The 25,595-nt window shown below is 36.1% G+C and overlaps 1 protein-coding gene across 2 annotated transcripts in view; it reads left to right on the top strand.

Annotated features, from left to right (window-relative positions):
* The window catches only part of ADAM9 (ADAM metallopeptidase domain 9), a 149,984-nt gene that overhangs the window by 25,116 nt on the left and 99,273 nt on the right, over positions 1 to 25,595 (top strand). For both annotated transcript variants that reach the window (XM_042983416.1, XM_042983417.1), the window contains exons 4-11: positions 1,819 to 1,897; positions 8,617 to 8,693; positions 10,020 to 10,215; positions 11,288 to 11,353; positions 13,666 to 13,737; positions 14,850 to 15,019; positions 20,033 to 20,114; positions 20,619 to 20,752. In XM_042983416.1, coding sequence (XP_042839350.1) covers positions 1,819 to 1,897; positions 8,617 to 8,693; positions 10,020 to 10,215; positions 11,288 to 11,353; positions 13,666 to 13,737; positions 14,850 to 15,019; positions 20,033 to 20,114; positions 20,619 to 20,752 — 876 coding nt within the window. The remainder of the gene's footprint in view (positions 1 to 1,818; positions 1,898 to 8,616; positions 8,694 to 10,019; positions 10,216 to 11,287; positions 11,354 to 13,665; positions 13,738 to 14,849; positions 15,020 to 20,032; positions 20,115 to 20,618; positions 20,753 to 25,595) is intronic.

Below are 25,595 nucleotides of genomic sequence, written 5' to 3'. Positions count from 1 at the left end.
GAAATGAAACTCAAACAAGGACCTATGTGGCCAATCACTGTTTTTGCTGCACTTACGTAAATAATCAGGGCAGTTTTAATGAGACTTGACTTATTTGGCAAACAGATTAGTCTTACTTTGATTATCTTTGACAGAAATGAGGGTGACTGTAGAGAGAATATTTTTGTTTGTTTCAGTAGAAAACTCCAATGTACCCTTGCCAGTTCCATCTTGCACATTTTGCCTTTTTTTTTTTTTTTTTTTTACCAAATCTGAAATCTTCTGGTTTCCTCCAATAGCTGGCTACCACTCTCCAAATTAACATTTCTAGTTTTTCTCCCTTCTGAGTTGGAATCATTGAGAGTTAAAACTGCCCTTTTCCTGAAGCTCTACAAGCAGAAGCTGCACAAATTGATATAAATTTCAAAAAAAAAAATTACCACAACAGTTCACATATGGGCAGCCTTCCTGTCTCTTCTGGTATGGACCATTCAAAAAGTTCACCAGAACGCCTGATGCCATCACCGGGTACATTCAAATTTCCAACCAGGAAGATTGTCGGATGGACAGTGCCATCCTCTACCATCTAAACATGCTTCGAGAATTTCAAATCTAAAAACCTTGACTGCTGCCCACTGGATTCAGAAACTGAGTTTATTTGTCTTTATTTTCATAGCAACCGTCCTCATTAAAAGCCTGACTGCTAGCACCATCCAGCAAATGTCCTTTACTACCAAGTTCCAATAGATGATTCAGCTGGTCCTTAATGAACAAAAGGATTCCAGATTCTGTCTGGATTTATATTGTTCAGAGGAAAGAAGGATGTCTCTTCTTTTCTTGAACAAGAGGGGAGACTGACAAACATTCTTTGCTTGACCAAACCTTAGGCGGTTGAACCTTTTCCTAAGTACATCATCCATGCACTTCCTTATAAAATCTGGTTTTAGCAAGAACCCCCTGGTTTCTGATTCCTCTGGACGTGTGATCAGGTTCCTCATCCTTTACCACCCCCCCTGTGATTTCCTATCACCCTGGCCTATCTTCAGCGAGAATCTGTTTGGTTAGTTTAGCCAGACCACCCCTCACCACTGATATTTTCAGTTAGTAATTTCCTATCCACTGACCTCTGCCCCTTGGGTATAAATTCCCACTTGCCCATGCTGTGTTTGTAGTTGATCCTTTATCTCTCATTGCAGTGGTTCCTATACTTATCACAGTGGAGCTGAATAAAGTCTGCCTTACCATTTTTAACAAGTGTCACTGAACAGTTGTTTTCTTTAATGAAGATAACCCTGTCTTTACACATATGGTTTACAATACTGAGCTCCCTTAACATGCAAGGGAGTTCAGCAATCAGCAGTAATTGTTTCCTCCAACTGACACTGATTTTGCCTCTCTACTTACAAGGTTAAAGCAGTGAGTGCTTCTCGTTTATATAGGACTTTTAGGAAAGAGTAAAAGCACTTATTTTTCTTCTAAGAAACATGATGAGTACATCATCTAGAAATATGATAAGTACATAACCTTATTTATACTTTTCCTATGAGATGTATCAGAAAAATTTAAAGACATTACTTTTATTTTTTGCAGCCAACATTTTATGACCACTAGAACACATAGGCAGCCTAACATTCTTTATGATGAAGCAACACACATGATTTCAGATTTGAGTCTATTTATGACCTTTTTGTTTTATAATAGCTTTCCCTTTAAATAATAATTTGTCAGGTGAAAGTTTTTGTTCCTGTTTATATGTTCTAGGAATATTGCCTTATGAATTGTTTCTTAGTTGTATGTAGGTAAAATAATTTTAAGTGATATGTTTTATTCCTCTTCCAGAGACCTTTTGCCCCAAGATTTTGTAGTTTATACCTACAACAAGGAAGGGGTTCTGATCTCTGACCATCCCGATGTACAGGTAACATTTTCCTCTTGATCTTATATTGGAATTTAACATAATTATAGTTTTACAATTAGTTCTATTCAGGTACAGAAGACTATGTATACATTGCACAGTCACCCAGGGCCTCTCTTGACATTATAATATATGGAGTTATCCTGGGAAGGGGGTGTGTGGTGGGTGTATTTACATGGACTGGAGCGCACTTTACAGTTCTCCAGGTTCTCAAGTTGTCAAATGTTTTTTTTAAAGTTCAAGAAATAATCTTCTATTTATGGTAATCCTTACTCCTTATGAATGTTTGCTATATTTTAAAATCTAAAAAATTGTTTTTGCTGGAAGTTAATCTCCCTGAAAGCATCTCTTACTTATTAAGCCATTTGATTTGCCATTAATACTTAGTAAAGAACAAACACTTGTATGCTGTTATATGTTGTAATTGTTTACTAAAAATAGTTCTTTTCTAAAGAAATGTGGTCCTCTTTGCATCAGAGAACAGAGTATTTCTGAAGACAGAACTGGCCAGGAATACTCAAAATAATTGGTAGTTGCTGAATTTGGTCTTATGCATTATTAAATTAGAGCATAAACATTTTTCGTGTCTTTTGGGAAGAGCATTTTGCGTCCTTTTTGGCAGTTAGCTATTCTGTATTTCTTTCTTTTGCATGAGTGTCCATGGAAGTATTTGTTCCCATTAAACATGTGTTATTTTCCTGCAAGCTCTGTAATGTTTGGCTGGGTTGAATTGTTTATGTTAGTTACGCACTTTTGCAGTGCACTTCAAATAAATAGAAGGCAAACCCTTGTTTTAGATTAATTTCACACTGCTTGGATGTAATCCTGGCTCTTTTTTGTTGTTGTTGTTGTTGCTGGCTCTGTCATTTATTTGTTGGTCAAGTTACTTTGAGTTGTTTGTACCTTGTTTTCTTCACCTTAAAATGGGAATGATAATTACAACTTCATGGAGTTACTGGAAAGCTTAAATGAGTTAATACTTTTTTAAAAATTGAAGTGTAGTTGACTTACAATATTGTATTTGTTTCACTATATAACATAGTGATTCAAAGTTTATATACGTTATGAAATGACCACCACGACAAACCTAGCTCCCATTTGTCACCATACAAAGTTGTTACATATTGTTAATTATATTCCTTATGCTGTACATTGTGTCTCCATTAAATGAGTTAATACCTGTAAGATACTCAGAACAGATAGTCTGACCATTATTAACTCCATAAATATTATTTATTATTATTGAAAATATAAATGCTTAAAACTGCTAAAAATAGATTTCAGTCAATAGAAATTGATGCAACTGTTATCTGAAAGTATTATTATGGAATTGTGCTTTCTTGGGTGATTGAAAAATACAAATTAAGACAGATGAAGTCTTTTTCTTATTTCTTGGTTTTTAGTATTGTTTAGATAAATGAAAGTATGTAGATTTGAGATACCAATTAAAACCTTGATACTGGGAATTTTTGGCCTATGGCTAGATTGTCAGATATTATAATGACATTACTTTTGTTTATAAAATGCAATGAAATTACACTGAGAAAACATGAATGCTTTCCCTTATGAGTGCTATTACCTGGTTTTTATCATTAGTGTCTTTCACAAAGGCCATTTTTCACAAAGAAACTAAGTTTTAATAACCACTTTATTCAAGTTTCTGTGTGAAACAAAATTCCAGATTACCATGTGTTAGAACTTTGGGGTACCTTGCAAATGTATTAGCAAGTGTCTTAAGACACTTCTAAAGTTAACTTCTTTAATTAATTAATACTCTTTGTTCCATATGAAAAGTATATTGACTGCCCAAGGCTTGTGGGCTGTGGCTAGGTTGTTTTTTTTTTTTTTTTAGGTGGCTCTATAATAGTTCTGTGTATTTCTCTTCTCCCTAGTTGAGTGTTTTGCTTATAGTTTGTGTATTTCCAAAACTGTGACATTTGCACCTTTACTGTAATCATGCAGTTTAACTAGATGTTTTGTAAACTTGTGAAATAAGATTTTTTAAAGTACATTGGAGCCTTTGGAAAGATTTATTAATAAAACCCAGTTATTTAAAAAATACTGTCAAGTTGGCAGATTAAGCAACCAAGTGATGGATTTCAGTCATGTCAAATAAGAGAGCTTCTATTATAATTGAAACTAGAAACATTTAATTAAAAAATTTTTCTTTTTAACGTTTATTTATTTTTGAGAGACAGAGAGAGACAGAGCATGAGTGGGGGAGGAGAGAGGGAGACACAGAATCTGAAGCAGACTCCACAAAGCCTGACGCAGGGCTCGAATTCATGAACCTTAAGATCATGACCTGAGCCGAAGTAGGACACTTAACCGACTGAGCTACCCAGGTGCCCCTAGAAACATTTAATTTTAGAGTGCCATGAGTTACAAGTATTATTACCTCATAGATGCTACCTCATTAGTAATAGTAGAAGGTATTTAGTTTTCTCTGGTGAGAAGAAGACAATATCAAAGCTAGACTTTAACATAAAGCACTAGAAAGAAAAACATTAGTGGTTGTGAATTGCCCCACAATAGAAAAAGTTGTAAAGTGTTGAAATTCAGCCTGTATTTTTAGTGTAAATTGCTTAATTTTTTTTTAATTTTCACCACTTCAGACTTATAGGAAAAGTTGCATGAATAATATAAAACATTCATGCGTCCCATTCACCCAGATTCCCCAAATGTTAACATTTTACTGCATTTGCTTTATCCTTTCTTTCTTCTCTATTTTTTTTCTGAAAGTTTTAAAGAGTATATTGCAAACATGGTATCACTTTACCCTTAAACACTTCATTGTTAATTCCCTAAAAACAAGGAGTTCTTTTATTTAATCAAGTACAGTTCTCAAAATTAGGAAGTTAACATTGAAGTGATGCTGTTTTCTAATATACAGACCTTAATGATTTTTCTTTCTGTTTTTTGTTTTTGGTCCATCATCCCAATAATATACTTTATAGCAAAAGAAAATCCATGTTATTGTGCTGCATTCAGTGGTCATGTCTCTGTAGTCTCCTTTAATCTGGAAATCCTTTGTCTTCCCTTGTATTTCATGACAATAGCATTTTTGAGAAGTATAGGCCAACTTTTGTAAACATCCTGCCATTTGAGATTGACGTTTGCTCGTGATCAGAGTCAGGTTATGTACTTTTGGCAGGAATACCACCAAAGTGATACCGAATGGTCCTCAGTGTATCCTGTCAGGAAGCAGGGGCTGCATTTGTGCTGTTCCTGATGGTATTAATATTGATCATTTGGTTAAGAAATTGCCTGCCAGGTTTCTCTTCTATAAAGTTACTGTTTTTGCCTTTTTAATTAATATTATGGTTAGACATTTTGAGACTAATATAAATATCCTGTTACTTCTCAAATTTTTACCCACTAGTGTTAGTATGTAGTAGTTGTCTGAATTAATGGTTATGATGGTTGTTAAAATGGTGATTTCTTAATTTCATTAGTGCTTCCGTGTGAATTAGTGCTTTCTGTAAGGAAAAGATGTCCCTTCTCATTTATTTATATCAGTGCAGACTCATGGATTCTTACTTTTTCATGAGTGAGATTGAAAATCTGCATGTATGTGAGGGCATTTTTATGTTCTTTTGTGAATTGTCTGTTTATGTCTTTTGCCCAATTTTCCACTGGATTTTCTTTTGTTGTTGTCCCTCTAAGATTTTGTTTTTTAAATTGCGGTATAATTGACATACATTTTACTGCCTTAGTTTCAGGTGTACGACAAAATGATTTGATATTTGTATATATTGTGAAATGATCACCACTGTAAGTCTTGTTAATATCTGTTACCATAATAGTTAAAAATTTTTTTGTGTTTGTAGTGAGAACTTTTTAAGATTTATTCCCTTAGCAACTTTCAATTATACAATACAGCATTATTAACTGTAGTCACTATGCTGTCTTTAATCTAATTTTGAGTTAATTTTTATGTATGGTGTAAGATAGTGGTCTGGTTTCATTCTTTTGTATGCAGCTCTCCAGTTTTCCCAGGACCATTTATTTTTTTTATTTTTATTTAAAAAAAATTTTATTTTTATTTTTATTTTATTTTATTTTATTTTATTTTATTTTTTATTTTATTTTATTTTAACATTTATTTATTATTGAGAAACAGAGAGAGACAGAACATGAGCATGGGAGGGGGGCAAAGAGAAGGGGAGACAGAATCTGAAACAGACTCTAGGCTCTGAGCTGTCAGCACAGAGTCCGATGTGGGCTCGAACTCAAAAACTGTGAGACTATGACCTCAGCTGAAGTCGTGATGGTCTTCACGACTTAACCAACTGAGCCACCAAGGTGCTCCTCTGAAGGACCATTTATTGAAGAGATTGGTATATTCTTGGCTCCCTTGTCAGAAATTAATTGATCATATATGTATGAGTTTATTTCTGGGCTCTCTGTTCCATTGATCTGTGTGTCTGTTTTTATGCCAACACCATACTGTTTTGATTCCTATAGCTTTGTAATATAGTTTGAAATTAGGGAGCATGATGCCTCTAGCTTTGTTCTTCTTTCTCAAGAAGAGGAAGGAGTGTCTTTATTCTATTTGGTGTTTTTTTGTGGTCCCAGACAAATCTTAGGATTATTTGTTTCATTTCTGTAAAAAATGCCATTGGAATTTTGATAAGAATTGCATTGAATCTGTAAGATTGTTTTGAGTAGTTTGGACATTTTGACAATATTAATTCTTCCAATCTATGGTCATGGATTATCTTTCTGTTTATTTGTATCTTCAATTTCTTTCATTAATATCTTACCATTTTCTGTGTACAGGACCTTCCTCCTTAATTAAATTTGTATCTAGGTACTTTATTCTTTTTGATGGATATGGGATCGTTTTCTTAATCTTTCCTTCTGCTAGTTCATTATCAGTGAATAGAACCACAACAGATTTCTTTATATTGATTTTGTTTCCTGCAACTTTACTGAAATCATTTATTAGTTCTAACAGTTTTTTGGTGGGGACCTTAGGGTTTTCTATATATAATATCATGTCATGTGCAAATAGTGACAGTTTTACTTCTTCCTCTCTTCTGTTGGGTTTTTAATCTTTCCTCTTTGATATTTAAGAGTTCTTTATAGTTATTGTATCTCTGATACAAGTTACAAATACTTTTTCCCAGTTTGTGTATTGTGTTTTGACTTTGTTTTTTGGTATTTCTTGCCATATAGAAGCTTGAAAAACTTTTTATGTAGTAAAAATTATCAGTTTTTTCTTTTATTGCGTCTATATTTCAAGTAATAGCCTTTCTCTATACCCAGGTTAGAGAAGAATTCACTCATGTTTTCTTTTGGTTTTTATATATGATTTTATTTTTAATGTTCAGACTCTTGATTCATTAAGATTTTATTCCTATGCATGGTGTGAGGTACCGATCTAATTTTATTCTTTTATAAATGTCTAAGTGGACTGAGCACCATTTACTTAAAGGTGCATCCTTGCCGCATTGATTTGAGATGCCACTTTTATCACAAAAAGTTCCATGTGTACTTGGTCTATTTCAAGTCCCCAAATTCTGTTCCACTGGTTGTTATCCCAATGCACCACCAGTACTGTACTGTTTTTTTTTTTTTTAATTTTTTTTTTGACGTTTATTTTTGAGAGAGAGAGAGAGCAGGGGAGGGGCAGAGAGAGAGGGAGACACAGAATTTGAAGCAGGCTCCAGGCTCTGAGCTGTCAGCACGGAGCCCAATGCAGGGCTTGAACTCACGAGCCGTGAGATCATGACCTGAGCCGAAGTCTGACGTTCAGTCGACTGAGCCACTGAGGCGCCCCTGTACTGTTTTAAATATTAAGGTCTTGTGATACATCTTAATGTTGCCTAACAACCACCTCCCCCACCCACCTTAGCTTTTTTTTTTTTTTTTTTTTGTGCTTTAAAATTGTTTTAAAGAGGACAAGATCTCATCATGCAATAAAAAAATCTGATATTAGTAAGTGATATTATGCTTGTGTTTCCACTGGCCATTTTCTTCCTCAAAATTAAGGATAAAGCCTCTTTAGTTTTTTTAAGATGGCTAAATGTAAAACTAATAATAATATAATCAATATATAGTTAAGAAGAAAAAATCATCTGGTCAAAATTACTTTTTTACCACATACTGATTTTTTTCCCGCCTTGGCATCATTAGCTTGTCACAAGGTCCCCTTCTGTATTAGGTATCATTTGGCTGCTATTGCTTCTTGGATTGACTGTGATCTAAAATGTTAAATATGATATAGGGCACCTGGGTGGCTCAGTCGGTTAAGTGTCTGACTTCAGCTCAGGTCATGATCTTGTAGTTTGTGAGTTCGAGCCTTGCATCAGGCTCTGTGCTGACAGCTCCGAGCTTGGAGCCTGCTTTGGATTCTGTGTGTCTCTGTCTCAGCCCCTCCCCTGCTTGTTCTCTCTCTCTCTCTCAAAAACAAGCATTAAAAAAAATGTTAAACATGATATAATGGTGTCTTGTTCTGCTTCTAGGCTTAATGGTTATTGGGATAGAGCTCTTTGTGCTTAGTATCCTCTGGAAATCTGCCTAAATATTTGTATCCTTGTATAGGAGGGCAGTAGATAATCTGAAGATAATCCGAAGAACGCCATGTAATAAGATGCCAGTGATATGAACAAAATTGTTAGTTTACTGACCTGAAATAATTTTATTAGCTCTATAATTTCTGTGATTATTTTAGCAATGTAACAGTATTTGAAGATAATACAGTTTTTATCATTTAGAATCATTGTCATTATCGGGGCTATGTGGAGGGAGTTTATAATTCATCCATTGCTCTGAGCGGCTGTTTTGGACTCAGGTAAGGAATTTTCTTTATCATTTTTTTCCTTCTATTTCTTACCCCTTTCCCTATTTCTGTTTCCAAATCAAGTCATTTGGGGGAATTAACAATATTAGATTTACTTTGGTATTGCTGAAGGTCTTTAGAGCTATGTATCAGATATCATTCTTGGCATGTTTATTTAAGAAAATATTACAGTGGTGAGTTTCAATATCCAAAGAGAAAATTTCGTTGTTTTGAGATAGCTAAGATTTTTGCTATTAAAAAAACATACTTTAAGTCTGTGTAGTACTTTATGTTTACACAATTTTCACCTATATTTCATTTAAGTCTCACAATGCCTGTGAAAAGGGGCTCATTATCTCCATATTTAGGTGATTAAGCAAACTGGGATTTAGAGAAATTATACCACATATGAAGTAAAGTGATAATAATATTAAAATTACATTTGTTGAGGGCCTGGCAATATGATGCTGTGCTGTTTGGTTGATTACATGATTGATTGAACTAATAAATATTACTTTTAATTCTCAAACCAGCTGTATAAATGGCTGTAATTATCTCCATTTAAGTAATAACACTTACACTTACTGTGTGCCAGGCAATGTGCTAAGTATTTCACACTTATTAAATAATTTCGTTTCCAGAACAGCCCCATGTAGAATGTAACATAGAGAAGAGGTGTTAAATCCCATAGCTAGTAGGAAACTTTTGGGATTCAAACTCTGGTTCTTTGGCTCCAGACTCCATACTTCTAGCCACTCCTCTGTATTGCCTTCCATTATACAGCAGTCACTTGGAGAGGTTAACTGACTTTCAGGGGAGTGACGTTAGTAAGTAGCAGTCTTGAGCTTTATATTTAGGTCTGCATGATTCTAAAACCTAGTATTTTTCTCTAGGTAGCATGGTATAGAGAAATAAACCAACAGTCTGAGATTGGAAAAACAGAGAGATTGGGCATTAGGACTTTATTTCAGATGTTCTTCTGACTCCCTGTTTGGGTCTTCACTAGAATTCCCTGCTTACTCTTGACAGGGGTCCCTTTGACCAAAATGTTTCTAGGAATACGTCAACTACAGTTGTGGGCACTGTGCCTTTGTACATGTGTCATGGTGCTGCTGGGTTGAGAGAGGCATGTGCCTCTTCTAGTGTATTTTCATTAACTCATTTGAGTTTATGGCATTATTTTCATTGCTTCTCTTGTCATCCACTCTTTAGACTGTTGGACTGTTCTTTTCTTAAACATGTTAAGCACTGGGACTTGATTTCGTGTTTTCTAATTTCTTTTCCTGTGTATTATTTTCTTAATTCTTAAAAATTGTGTACGTATAATGCGACACTTAGAGGAATGCTACATATAGAGAATGTGAGTTACGGGATCGAACCCCTACAAAATAGCTCTCGTTTTGAGCACATCTTTTATCGAATGGATCATGTCCACAAAGAGCCTCTGAAATGTGGGGTTTCCAACAAGGATATAGAGAAAGAAACCACAGACTATGAAGAAGAAGAGCCTCCTAGGATTACTCCGCTACTTCGAGTAAGGAAATATGTTTCTTCATGGCCCAGACTAAAGTGTTAAAAAATCATGTATTTTTGCATCACACCAATACTTATTATTGTTTTGTTTTTGCCAACTATGTGCCAGATGTTGTGGTAGCTACTGGGGAATAAAAAGATGCAGTTCCTTCCACCAAGTCGAACATAGTCAAGCTTCTATGTGTTTTAGAAATTAGGGCTTAGATCTTAAACGATACTTATATACGTATTTTTTACCACTGCTGCATTGTAGTCCATTACACTGTCTTTCAGAGAGCAGTTTATTTAGATACCTTTTACACAAACAGAATGGGGATTCTTGAGTGCTAGATTGAAGAAACAGAGAGAGATCGGGCATTATGACTTATTTCAGAGGTCTTGCAGGGACACTCGTATCCCAGTTTTGAGTCTTCACTAGAATTCGCTGCTTACTCTTGACAAGGGTCTCGCTGACTCAAGTGTTTCTAGGAATAGGTCAGCTACAGTTATCTGTGCCTTTCTATATGTGTCATGGTGCTGCTGGGTTGGGAAAGGCATGTGCCAGTTTATGGCATTGTTTTCATTGCCTCTTCAGCCGTCCATTCTTTTAGCTTTAATCATTGGAAAACATTCAAGTTTTTGCCCAATTCTGCACTATATATGAATTTCTGAAAATCACAGAATTAGTCACTTTTTGAAGTGGCAACCTTGTCCTTACTTCTGCTCTGGGTTCTTATATTCTTATAATTATTATATTTCTTTTTTCCACTCTTAACATAGTAATGGGGTTTCCCATTAAAGTGTGTGTGAGTGTGTATAATTTCAATATTAGAAAATCAGTAATTCTCCTTGGAAACCTGAATACCTCATATTATCTCTACCTAGGATTTTTCTGAGATTAGTACAGAGAGCAGTTACCACTTAAAACGACAGCAACACGTTTTTGGCTTTACTGATCTGTGTGAAGTAAACTAATCGTATGATGTTTTAAGGGACTAGAGATTAGGGTAAGACCACTATATATAAAAATCATGTAGTGTTATAACTTTTTGTTTGTTTGTTTTTTGCCTTTATGATGTTTGTGTTTTTGACAGAGAAGAAGAGCTATCCTGCCACAGACCCGCTATGTGGAGCTGTTCATTGTCGTAGACAAGGAAAGGGTAGGATTGGTGACAGTTTTTCTTCTTTTTCATGAAAAGCAGATGAGAAGTGAGCATCCCATGAAAGAAACATAAAATGTGATATATTTGTGTTGATTTTTCTTAAATGTAATTTAAAACTAGAATGACTTTTGTCCTTTAAACATGCTTGATATTCATAATCCCCCCAGAAGCCAAATGTAGTGAATGAGAGTACATCTAACTATTTTTTACTGGTGATGTCCCCCCCTTTGTTCTTTTGGGTGATTTGCTTAATTTCTTAAGTGTAATTGTACTGCCTTTTAGTTAGTGTCACCTTTTCAGATGACTTTAAAGGATTGTGTTGAAAAACCAGTTAATCAGATACTACTTTGTTGCCTAATAAAATTGCTTTGCTTTTTAGAATTTCAGCTAACCTGTACTTCCCTTTAAGAGACGGAAAACTTCCAAGTCATGGCATGCTTTAGAAGGGAATCGAGGAGAGTACTTGATCTTAGTATTTACTATTAATTTCTGTGTTCAGGATAACACCAGGGATTTTCCTTATTGATATTTAAGAATTGTGCTTAACTTAACTAAGTAATAGGTCTATTTCAGCATTTACAGGGTTGTCAGTTTTAGATATAGCTGCTGTTTAATTTAACATATAGATTATTTTAAATGTTTTGTCTGACTTTTACTGTCAGCTTTGTTGTTTGTGTGAAAAGGTTGTTTGTAGAAACTTAGCAATATTAGCAGTTTCCTTCCTGTAAGCTGCAGAGACAGTTTAGAGGATTTTTATGGTTTAAGAAAAACCTCTTATTGTGTGTAGGTTGGAAATAAATAAGCTGTGTTTATTAATAGATAGAAATGTATTCAGATTTGTTCATTATAAGTTCCTAACCCTCAAGTGGTAGACGGAAAAAGCACAGGGAGTATGACGGAGCATGAACTTTGCACCAGATAATGGATAAAAAGTTTCTGGAGAATGTTTGGACAAGTGACAAAAATAGAGATTTGAGATGTTTTTATTTATTACTCATTCCAGATAGATTTGTTATGTACTGCTGGAAACTGGTTCAAAATAAGAATGGTTCCATTTAAATCAAACCTTGTCAGATATATTAGATTTTTTGTTTGTTTAGGAGAATCATGATAAAATGCCCAACTGGTAAGATCTGATATATTCTGATATTAATGCTCTTATCTTAGAACAAAACCATACATTCTTTTAAAATTTTCTTTTTGTTATTTAGTTGGTCATATTAAAATAATGTTAAAATAGACATTTGAATTGGGGCGACTGAGTGGCTCAGTCGGTTAAGCATCCAACTCTTGGTTTGGCTCAGGTCATGATCTTATGGTTTGTGGGTTCAAGCCCTGTGTTGGCCTCTGCACTGACAACGTGGAACCTGCTTGGAATTCTCTCTCCCTCTCTCTCTGCCCCTCCCCCACTCATGCTGTCTCTGTCTCTCCCAAAATAAGTAAATGAAACTTAAAAACAAAAAAGACATTTGGATTTAGCTAGGTCTTGAAGAAAAGAATAGGTCATATCAACTGTTTGTTTTAATATGGTTAAACTTTTAAATATCTATTTTGTCTACATGTAATGTCTCTATTGGTAAACATTGGTTAATCTCTCATTATTAATTTAGCCCAGAGTTTAGAAGTTATTTACTGATAATGTCTTTAGCCTAAGGGAAAAAAAGGTCAGAAAATCTGTTAAATTGTTTTTATTCCTTTATCTGTGCATTTTGATTGTTTTATTTTTTATGTATTTCATTTTATTTTTTTCATTTCATTTCATTTCATTTCATTAAGAGAGAGAGAGAGCCTGAGTTTGAGTAGGGGAGAGGAGCAGAGGTAGAGCAAGAGAATCTTGAGCAGGCTCCATACTCAGTGTGGAGCCCGATGTGAGGCTTGATCCCATGACCTGTGCCAAAATCAAGAGTCAGATACTAAACTGACTAAGCCACCCAGGCTTCCTGCATTTTGATTGTTTTAAACACTACCTTTATAAAATTTAGTTTTGAAAACATTTTTGCGTTGAAATGAGTAAAAGGAACATTAAAGAGAAAATTCATTTTAAAATGATGCTAATTTGGAGTGAATAAAGACTTCAGTAATAATAAGTCTTATTACTTATTTCACACTTGAACCTGTTTTTCTTTTATTCGTATTTAACACTAAAATGTATCCCTTAGATTTATTAATTTAAAATGCAGGTGAATGTCTAAATGCCTCCATTTTTAGTTCAGAGGAAATATTTGGGATTCTTATCTTCGTTGTAACAGATTATAGAAATTTTTTCATAACTTACTTGGTGAAAATGATTTTCCTTTCTTGCTTTTCAGTATGACATGATGGGAAGAAATCAGACTGCGGTGAGAGAAGAGATGATCCGTTTAGCAAACTACTTGGATAGTGTAAGTTGTGTTTTCTATTCACTGGGATTATTCTAGCCTGTCTTTTCACAGTTTCAGAGCAGAATTAAAAAATTGTCTCATTTCAGGGGTTTGCTTTCTAGATTGTTTTGTAACATTTTTTATGTTTGAAAGGAATGTATGATTGTACAAAGACTTGGAGACAAGCAAGAGATTTCTTTCATATTAGGATCTATTTTATCCTCAGGGTAGATAGGCTAAGGTACTTTGGCATTTATGAAAAGATCTTTGAATTTGTACTCAATCTTATTTTGATTAAGGCTGCCTCCTTCTCTGAAATCATGATATGACTCTGTGTGTGTGAAAGAGAGAGAGAGAGAGAGAGAGAGAGAGAGAGAGAGAAAGAATGCAGTAGGGAGAGCAAGAGGGAAGGAGGGAAGGAGAGAAATTTGGTTTGAGACTTTGGAGTACGTTCACCCATTGAGAGATACTGAAGAATTAGATACATGTTCTTATAAGATCATTTTACCTATAAGGTTTTTTCCCTGATGTGAATATCACGCTTAATAATAATGATGAGGACAATAGTGTTCTATTGAGTATTTATAATAGGAGACAGGTGCTTTATATTTATTGTCCTTTATTCCTCACAGTATCTCTATAAAATAAAAATGGGTTCCTTAGTGCATTATCTGAAATCTTTGGGGTGCGTGTAATTAGAATTTTAGATAAAAACTTAGAAAGGTAGTATGGTTCACTATGTATTGCGTAACACCTCTAACAGGATCTTGTGGTAGCACTTTGTTATCAAACTCATTGATACTCCTGTAGTGAAGTGTATGAATATTTACATTAAGTGAGATAACATACAGACTATAAATAGACTTGCATTAGTTGAGGGCAATTTGGAAACCAAATTTACCAAAAACTTAAAATTTTCAGTTTGTCAGATTTTGGAATGGAAGATAAAAAAGGATTTTGAACTTCTGTTACTTTTATTTTATGAATGGGGAAACCGAGACCCTTGAGAGATTAGAATCTCATTATATTGAAGGAAATGTTTTTAAGTAGTTGTGTTATTTCATCATAAGTTTAAAGATATTCTCATATTCTTTAATATATTTTATATACTTTCATTTCTGTTTTCTTTCTAGATGTATATTATGTTGAATATTCGAATTGTGTTAGTTGGGCTGGAGATTTGGACAAATGGAAACCTGATCAACATAATTGGAGGTGCTGGTGATGTGTTGGGGAACTTTGTACAGTGGCGGGAAAAGTTTCTCATAACACGTCGGAGACACGACAGTGCACAGCTAGTTCTGTAAGTGATTTTTTAAAAAAGTACTATTAATGAAATGGTCAGAATAACTTTTGCTTATCTTCTTCTATTAGAATCATGTTTTCTTAAGGTTTTTGAGCATTCATTTGTATAAGGAGAACTTTGTATGACACCTCACAAGTGACACTAAGATAATGAGACTTCTCTTCTGTGTTGGATTCCCTGTCACCTTTGTCCCATGTCATTCCTCTTTCTTGGATTTACTCTTTCACTTTGGTGTGGCATGTTTTTTAGTTTCTTCTTATGAAAGGATATATGGAAAGAAACAACTTTTGGCTTTTTACATGTCAGAAAATGTGTTTACCCCTAGGGCCTAAGTAACTCAGTCTTTCCACGGTGTGCTTTACAGTTTGCCTTGTAACTTTTTGATTCTTTGGCTGTGTGTAAAATGCTAGGCATGCAATCTTTTTCCTTGAGAATTTTGAAGGCATGTCTCTTGTCTTTTGACTTCCAGTATCACTGTTGAGAAGCCTTAACTCATTCTGATAATGGATCCTTTGTTTATGGGTTTGTTTTCCTCCTTCTCTGGAAACTTGTAGGATCTTCTCTTGGTTCCCAGGCTTCTGAATTTTCCTGATGATATGCTTCGGTGTAGGTCTTTTATCACTCATCCTGCTGTGTTCTTAGTGGGTCATTTCAGTCTTGAAACTCATGTCCTGCAATTTTAAGAATTGTTTTCAAATTATTTTATAGATGATTTGATCCTCTTTATGTTTATTCTTTGTTCTCTTCTAAGCTTTCTATTGGGTTTTTTAAATTTCTGTTATTTTTAATGTTCAGTAGATCTTTTTGTTCCTTTTAATTTTTTTATATAATCAAGTACTGATTTCATGGATATAATAATTTTTTTGCTCTCTTTGAGATATTACTGATACATGTTTTAAAAATTTTCTTCTTCTACACAGCATCTTCATGGTACCATAATAAAACTTAAACTTATATAACTCACTCAATGTAAACACATTCCAAAACTTACAGCAAAACCCTCATTTAAAACTATTTAAGGGATGCCTGGGTGGCTCAGTCGGGTAGCATCTGACTTCGGCTCAGGTCATGATCTCATGGTTTGTGAGTTCAAGCCCCACATTGGGTCTGTGCTGACAGCTCAGAGCCTGGAGCCTGCTTCGGATTCTGTGTCTCCCTCTCTTTCTGTTCCTCCCCTGCTCATGCTCTTTCTCTGTCTCTCAAAAATAAATAAATGTTAAAAAAAATTAAAACTATTTAAAACATTTCATCCTTCTTAAAAGTTATCTGACTTGAGGGGCGCCTGGACAGCTCAGTTGGTTAAGTGTCCAACTTCGGCTCAGGTCATGATCTTACAGTTCACGGGTTTGAGCCCTGCATTGGACTCTGTGCTGTTAGCTCAGAGCCTAGAGCCTTCTTTGGTTTCTGTGTCTCCCTCTCCCCTGCTCTCTCTCTCTCTCCCCCTCCCTGTCTTTCTCTTTCTCTCTCAAAAAAATGAATAAACATTAAAAAAAATTTTTTTTTTAAGTTTTCTGGCTTGAGGGCTTGCAGTTTGGAAGGCCTTAGCCTGCTGTAGCATCCTTTGCCCGTGAAAACAATAAAGCTATTATTCCTCTTTATTTCCCACAACCTCCTAAAAAACGTTTTCTAACTTGATAGGCTGGCTTCTTGCAGAAAAATGTTCTAATTTATATATTTTTGCCTCCTTCAGTGTCGAGAGTACCTAAAACTCATAGTTTTTTCCAAGGAGAAATTTCCTTTGATTTCTTTTTTTGTTATGGGAGTTAATGTAGAGCAAGGTACTGAAAATGCCAAAATAATTTTTTATAGCCCTATACTCACAAAGCCTGGGTCGTGACCTTTTTATTAATTTTTAGTAATATGGCACTTGCAAGTATCCTGGCAGTGAGCATGCCTTCTAATTCACAAAGGGCCAGAAAGAACAGGCCTCCAGCACATTCTCCATACCTTGCCCAACCAAACCTACCAAGCTATCTTTTCTTCTCTATCTGGTATCCATCTGTAATGTTAGAGGCATTTCCCAAATGTTTGATGACTTCTGGTTGTGTTTTTGGTTAAGAATGGGATACTAAAGAGCCTTTTGGAAGCACTGAGTACATGAGTGGGGCTTGGACACTATGGCATTAAGCAGAGGTGATCTGGCTAAAGTGTTTTCCTTGCCCATCTCTTTATATCAGTATCTCTGGTCCTCTTCTCCTTGCTGGTCAGATGCCCCAGAGAAAGATATATTCATTCATTTATAATATATTTATAGGTGTATACGCTAGGCACTGGGGATAGCAATGAATAAAGTAGGCAAAAATTCTCTATTTTTAAAATGTTAACAATTTTTTTTAACATTTTAAATTTATTTTGAGAGATAAGGAGCAAGCAGAGGAGGGGCAGAGCAAGAAGGAGAGACAATCCCAAGCAGGCTCCATGCTGTCAGCACATAGCCTGATACAGGGCTCAAACTCACAAACTGTGAGATCATGACCTGAGGCGAAATCAAGAGTTGGATACTTAACTGACTGAGCCACCCAGGTGCCCCAAACTGTTTTAAATTTTTAAGCAGTTTTATTGACGTAAAACTGATGAAGATTAAACTGCACATATTTAAAGTGTACATTTTGATGAATTTTGACATATGTATATAACCACTTAACTGTCACCATGATCAAGATAATAAACATCCAGTCCCTCTAAAAGTCTCCTTGGCCCCTTTGTAATCCAATCTCCTTTCCCCTCCAAAAACGTTCCCTCCCCAGGCAACCGCTAATCTTTTTCCTGTTAATGTGGGTTAATTTACACTTTCTAGACTTTTCTGTGAGGAAAATAATACAGTTTTATTGTTTTTGTCCAGACACAGTTCTTGCTTTCATGGAGTCCATATTCTGGTGATGGAGATTGGCCATAAATGAGATAAATGAGTGTGTATAATGTATTAAATACTAGTAAGTGGTAAGGAGGAAAAATAAAGCAGGGAAGGTAGAAGTAAAAGTATTGGAAGCGTGTAACTACACTTATGGTGGTGAGCATTTCATAATGTGTATAATTATTCAGTCACTGTGCTGTAGCCCTGAAACTAATATGTCAGTGATAGTTCAAGTAAAAAAGTGGCAAAATGAAGTATTGGTCTGCAATGAATTGGAAATTAAAGAAAAAATTACTGTTCCTTTCCCCTAGTTTGAGTGGCACTGCCTGAGCTGATGCGTGAGGCTGAATTCTCCATCTCCTTGCCTTTGTTTTAGCCACTGAAAGCCAAGGTGCTGGCATCTGCCTTTATCACTGGAAGGAGTTGCCTACCTTGGCTTGTTTGTGAAGACTGGTACAGAAAGAACCTTTGTGAGCTTGGGCATGTCATGTGACCTCTGTCATATGTAAATTTGTGATGATGGACCCAGACATACAACACACTCTCTTGGTTTCTGATTTTCTGTCCTCATGTGAAGGAATAAGTACCTCTTTTTTCCTGTAGGTGCATGTCTCCCAGGAAGGTTAAGGTGACAACCATTGAAGCTCATATTCTGACTTAGAATCTAGGAAATGTTTGAAGAAACTTAGTAGCCACAATATTTGTTGCACTGAAGGCTCAGCTCTTGGTGACATGAAGATACATTTCTTTTCTTGCATTTCTCTCTAATTAGAGCCTGCTTACCTGCTTCCCTTACAGGGAAGAAAGGCCCAGGATGGTATAGTTATGGAGGGCAGTCGATATGGACTCAGATAGCATTACGTCAAGCTCCAGTTACCTAACAGTAAAGATACAACTTCCCTGAGCCTCAGTTTCTAAATCTGTTCAGTGGGTACAATGATTTTTATGTAGTAAGGTTTCAGGATCGAATGATATTATTTTTGTGAAGCACTTGTGAAGGCCTAAATACATTGTGTTGTTATTATTATGCTTTTTTATTCAATAGTTGAGTACCTGTCAAAAAAAAAAGTATTGGAGGAGTGAGGTTGGAGTGGTGAGGGAAGGCCGCGATGGGAAGACTTTTGAGTAAAGACCTAAAGAGGTGAGGGAATGAGTTAGGGATATATACTGGTCAAAAGAGTTCCAGGTGGAGAAAATTGGTCCTGAGATATGAGTGTGTCTGGGATGATTGGGAACCACATGGAGGCCACTGTGGTTCTTTGGTTCCATGTGCTTCCTGCCCTGAAGCCTCTTGTGTACATATATTCATTGAGTGTGTTACCTGTCTCTCCTCATTAGAATTTTTGAAAAAATAATTGTAATGCATTTTCGGAAGGTTTTTCACCTCGAGGGAAGAGAAAAACTTGGCTTGGTATCTAAAACATATCTTCATTTGTTTGAAAAAATGAATTTGTGATGTTAATCTCATTCTCTGATAATAAAAATAAAGTAAGACTTAATTGTATTCTGATTAAAAAAAAATTTTTTTTAACATTTATTCACCTTTGAGAGACAGACAGAGCACCGTGGGGGAGGGGCAGAGAGGGAGGGAAACACAGAATCTGAAGCAGGCTCCAGGCTCTGAGCTGTCAGCACAGAGCCCGATGCGGGGCTCGAACTCACGGACCGTGAGATCATGACTTGATACGAAGTTGGACGCTTAACCAGCTGAGCCATCCAGGCGCCCCAGTTGTATTCTGATTTTTTTTTCAAAAAAAAATTTTTTTAAATGTTTATTTATTTTTGAGACAGAGACAGAGCATGAGTGGAGGAGGGTAGACACACACACACACACACACACACACACACACACACACAAACACACACAGAATCCGAAGCAGGCTCCAGGCTCTGAGCTGTCAGCACAGAGCCCGATGTGGGGCTTGAACTCACGAGCTGTGAGATCATGACCTGAGCTGAAGTCAGACACCCAACTGACTGAGCTACCCAGATGCCCCTGTATTCTGATTTTAAAATGTTAGTTATCTTTGCCATTTTTCTTCCAGTTTTTGTAGGTTCTACCAATTCAGTTTAAACTTACCCAAAGAAATAAGAGCAGTGTGTTCCTTTTCCCCACCAAGTATATGTTCTAACTCTAACCTTTTGTTTTCATTTAGGAAGAAAGGTTTTGGTGGGACTGCAGGAATGGCATTTGTGGGAACAGTGTGTTCAAGGAGCCACGCAGGTGGGATTAATGTGGTACGTTTTTGTTCTTGATATTTAACTTTGGACACCTGCATTAGGACATTGTCAAGCATTTCTCTGCATTAATTCCTCCCCTATTCCTTAAAACAAAATTTTGGGTAGAAATGGTAGATGTGTTTTTTTCCCTAGAGACTGGATTAAGTTTTCTAATATTATATTTTTATCAGCTCCTCACTCTTTCTGGACAAGGAAGTTGCGATGCCATTTAAGAAAATTAAATTAGAACCATGAATCTGTTTTCCCATAAATCATTGCATATAATCTATTAGTGCTAATTGGTCTGTTGCTTAAAGGATCTATCTCCATAATCAGTATGTTGAGTCACATCAGTTTCCTACTGAAATATATGAAGACTGATGTTAGATGCTTGATTTATATAAAGACTGTCACCATTGTAGTGACTGATAAATTTCCTCTTGTGGAAAAAAATAATCTGAGAAACAAAACATGTCCTTTTTGTTCAGAAACCTAATTAATACTTTTCCTGTGTTTGGGCAGTTTGGGCAAATCACGGTGGAGACCTTTGCATCCATTGTTGCTCATGAGTTGGGTCATAACCTTGGAATGAATCATGATGATGGCAGAGATTGTTTTTGTGGAGCAAAGAGCTGCATCATGAATTCAGGAGCATCGTGAGTGACTGAATTCTTTGTTCTTCTTTTATGTGGTATTGTAGATCAGTGTTTCTTACACTCTATGATATACTCATGTCTGTGCTGAAAAAAATGTTCCTGGCTCCTGTGAAATTAATACATGATATACCAATGAGAAGTCTATTTTTAACTAAATAAGTGACTCCAGAGAGCTTTAAGAAATAAACATTTATGTAGGCACAAATATTTAGCTACACTCTTGTGTAAACCAATTGACAGACCAAAAGAGTATAAGAATGTGGAAAAATTTACATCTACATTAGGAATTAGCAAAGGGTTTCTGTTAGATGCAGTGCAGGTTGGATTAGATTGAAAGACTATATGAAGCATTTACTCATAAACCCTTCTTGAGAAAGTGCTGCACTGTCACTGTAAGTAGAGGAAATCTTGACATAGTTCTACTGACATTTCCAATTTTATAGATAAAGGTGGGAGGCAAGACAAAGAGGAGGAGAAAGAAGAAGAAGAAGAAGAAGAAACATTCCATTTATGGAATAAAATTCCATGGAATTTTTCTTATGTATTAGACACCACTCTAAGCACTTAAAATATATTAATCTTTAATGCTCAGCAACCTAATGAGATGTGGGTATTTCTATTTACGGATGAAGAAACATCAAAGTAAGTGGCGAAGGTGGGATTTAAAGTCAAGAAGTCTGGGTCCAGAGCCTGTGATCTTAGAACCCCTTCCTTTGTGAGGGTTCAAAAGTAATTATAAGAGAGGGTCTAAGGGTGAACAACACCACTGAGTTGTTGGGCTTCTTTTGATGCAGATTTGTCATAAGGGAACAAGGTTCCTTCCTAATTAATTTAGAAGGTTGTAGTGCTATGCAGACAGTTGGACATAGTCACAATGTATATGTGGAGTAGAAGCTGAGCCAGAGAAAAAATTAGATGTGGAAGCACTTCATCTTTTCCAAACACAGCTGAAGATTTCATATGGGGAATATCCATAGCCCCAAGTGTTCATTTCCTTTCCTATCTCCCTCAAGTTCCTGGGGCACAGAAAGAATAATAAAAACTGCTTTTAGCCAGCTCTTTATCTTCAGATCTGAAGGTACAATTCTAATTAAATCCGGGTGGAAAGGGAAGCACTCAAGCAGAATTTACTGGAGAATTTATCTGTTTTTGAGTGAATACTAGGTTGAAAAATAGATATGGAAGAATTAGAACAGTGCTTATGAAAAAAAAACCTATACTTAATAAAAAAAAAAAGTAATTATATTCACAAGAAAAGTCATATGTTTATAAAAGATTTCCTGTAGGAGAAGGAAGTAAATTTAGTATTTGCTTTGGCTGAGAGTGGAGTTGAGGAAGACATGAATTGAGAGAATAAGAAACGAATGATCAACAATAAAATAAGACAGGAGACTAAGATAAAAATAGTGACATGCAGAGTTAAGGAAGGAATGCCTTGAAACAGTGCTGTAGTGGAACTTAAAATGGTATAAGAAGCAGTGAAGAATAGACCCATACTTACTCATTCACTCATCAGGTATTTGTTGAGCACTGACCATGTGCTAGGCTTTGTTTTAGGCACTTGGAATATCTCCGAGAATTAGATAAAGACTTGCCCTTTATGGAATTTACATTTTAATGGGGAAGACAAACTAGTAATGTAATAAATACATCAATAATATAGAACATTAGAAGGTGATAAGTGCCATGGAAAATAAAATAGAGCAGGATTGGAAGATTGGGAGGGCCCAAAGTGGTGATGGTAGAGGTCAGGTTGCAATTTTAAATCTGTATTGTCAGTGTGAGCTTCTTTGAGATGATGTTAGACTAAATACTTGAAGGAAGTGAGTTGAAAGCTGTGTAGATACCTGAGGGAAGAGCCAAATACAAAGGGAGGACAGTCAGGATAGACTTTTTTTTCAAGATGGAAGGAATTCCAACAGGTTTGTATGCTAATAGGACTAATTTAGTAGAGGGGTAATTTTGGCAATCTAGGACAAAGAGGGGGGCATTGCTGTAGTAGACCTTGAGTGGGTGAGAGGGTTTGGGATCGGGGGCACAAGTGGAGGGGTTTGTTCTAATGGAGCACTTACTTGTAGGGTATCTGTAATGGGAATGAGTGGACATAGATGCTGGTAGATGGATAGATGTGGTGGTGGGAGTCTGTGGTTTAGTTTTGTCAGTGAAATATGAAGTAGGTTCATCAGCTGAAAGGTTGACGGGGAGCTGTTGGGGATTTCAGGAAATAGGAGAAGGTATGAAATAGTCATGTGGTAGCATGGGAGAATAAATGGAGGAGAGTATGTTTCCCGGGCAGTTTTAAAGGGTTACTTGAGATTCATAGTCATGAATTTTAAATGAGATTAGTCTCTTGGTTGTATGGTGTTGTGCAGCCACATTCAACTGCATAGGCACATAAGAGGGTTGATGTTAACTAGGTTGTAGTCAGGCCAAATACAATGAAGTAAGAGAGGTGAAAGGAAGTCAAATCTGTTTGCAAAGGAGTAATTGTAATGATGGACTGTGATATTTAAGCTGGCTAAGGTTTAGGAAAGGGAGGACATCAAGGGGATCAGGGAAGTAAAAAGGGAAAACATCAATGAATCAGATGTCCTGACGGGATTGAAGGTATATTGGAGTATAAAGGTGTACCTGGGGAGAATAAAATGCATAAAGTTGAATTGTAAGTTATAGTAATGGTAAAATGTCCATTAAAAGTGTGGCGATGAGGGGTTTAATGGTGGGGGATTAGATCATTGGAGGAGAGGAATTCAAGCCAAGGAGAGCCCAAGGGATTAATAGGATTATCTACCTGTATATTGAATTCAGCAAAAATTAAGACAAGAATAGTGTTAGAGTGACAATGTTAGCAAGAAGGAGATGAGAGGGAGTAACCCAGGGGTTGGTAGATGTTAGTAATAAAGACAGCAGGCAGTTTAATTTTATGAGATTCAAAGCTGGGTGATTTTGGGAAGGCGGGAGAGAGAATGGACTAGAAGCAGCAATCTGGAGGAAGAGCACTGATTCTATCTTTAGTTGAATGAGGGTTCTGGGAAAAAGCTGCTGTGCTTTGAAAAGGTTCTAGTGGGGGGCGCCTGGGTGGCGCAGTCGGTTAAGCGTCCGGCTTCAGCCAGGTCACGATCTCGCGGTCCGTGAGTTCGAGCCCCGCGTCAGGCTCTGGGCTGATGGCTCGGAGCCTGGAGCCTGTTTCCGATTCTGTGTCTCCCTCTCTCTCTGCCCCTCCCCCGTTCATGCTCTGTCTCTCTCTGTCCCAAAAATAAATAAAAAACGTTGAAAAAAAAAATTAAAAAAAAAAAAAGGTTCTAGTGGAAGCTGTGAAATCAGGGAATAGCTGAATTTCAAGTAGAGTTTGACAGTGAAAGGTGCTTTCAGAGAAGAGGTTGAGGATCTCGGAGTCTTTGCTGCTGATGGACTGTGAATTCCAGGGTGCATAGTAAAGGAACAGGAAGGAGACAAGGGCCTACATAGAGAGCTACAGCTTGCTATGGTGATAGATGTAAACAGAAATAAAGGACATAACGAGATTTGTTCTGGTAGACTCAAGGCAGGGACTGGTGCTGGGCTTGCATGTGTTAGGAAATGGAACAGGTGAAGTGTTTGGGATTTCCTCGTGACTTCCCTCAGTGGATTTAAGAGATCTGAGTTTATCTTGGTTCTAGCACTGGAATTCATTTTGGCCCTGGGTGGGTGACTCCTCCTTAATGCCTGTTCACAAAAGATCTGCAAGTCAATTTTGATAAGCTTTCCAGATTGCAGAGGGAAAGAACAGAGATTAAAAGTTAGAAAGATGGAGTAGAGGTTGAGAACACAGTGGAAAGAATAGTTTATGGGCCATTGGATTTAGTGGAGGAGCAACCAGAACAAACGGAGGGAGCTTGAAAGAAAATATATAGTATTAAAAAAAAAGTAAGTGGGAGAGGTATAAAATCACAGAAAATGGAAGAAATATGTCTAACTGCATTTTATTTTTTAAAAAATTTTTAATGTTTATTTAGTTTTGAGAGAGAGAAAGAGAGACAGTGCAAGTGGGGGAGAGGCAGAGAGAGAGAGTGAGAGGGGGACACAGAATCAGAAGCAGGCTCCAGGCTCTGAGCTGTCAGCACAGAGACGGACGCGTGGCTCAAACTCATGAACCACAAGATCATGACCTGAGCTGCAGTCAGACACTTAACCAACTGAGCCACCTAGACGCCCCATCTAACTGCATTTTAAATTGTCATAATAATAGTCTAAAGGAAGAACTGAAAACAGGATGTACATTTCCAATTCACAAGGAGAATACTTTTTTTTTTTTTAAGTAGACTCCCCACCCAACATGGGGCTTGTACTCATTATCCTGAGATAAAGTGTCACATGCTCTACTGACTGAGCCACCCAGGTGCCCCAGGACAAAAAATTTTTACAAAATGGATTCCACATAGAAAAAAAAAGCCCTAAAGAACATACTGTTGAGGTGTTACAGAATACAAAGTGTAAGATATAATAATTTAAGGCCAAATACAACATTTTTGACAAATATATATGGAATGCCTCTTAGACTAGGTCTCACACCACTTTATTGAAATGTTTTATGTAGGAAACATACCTGAGACAAAGAGGCTCAAAATAAGGCAAAAATGATCACTTTTCAATTATGAGGTATATAATCATTAATGAACATTTATTATAATTATTTGTATTGTGTTATTAAAATATATAATGTAAAAAGCATGTCAAGGGAAAAATGAGCACATATCTTAGAGGAAATTTGAAAATATCTTTTTTAATCATTAACAGATTATATAAACATAACATAAGATTATAGAGGCTTAAATAAATATTAGTATGGTTGATTTAATAGATT

The sequence above is a fragment of the Panthera tigris genome, chromosome B1 (assembly GCF_018350195.1).
Source record: "Panthera tigris isolate Pti1 chromosome B1, P.tigris_Pti1_mat1.1, whole genome shotgun sequence".
NCBI lineage: Eukaryota > Metazoa > Chordata > Mammalia > Carnivora > Felidae > Panthera > Panthera tigris.
The sequence above is the reverse complement of the archived record's forward strand: the minus strand, read 5'-3'. Positions and strand labels throughout refer to the sequence as shown.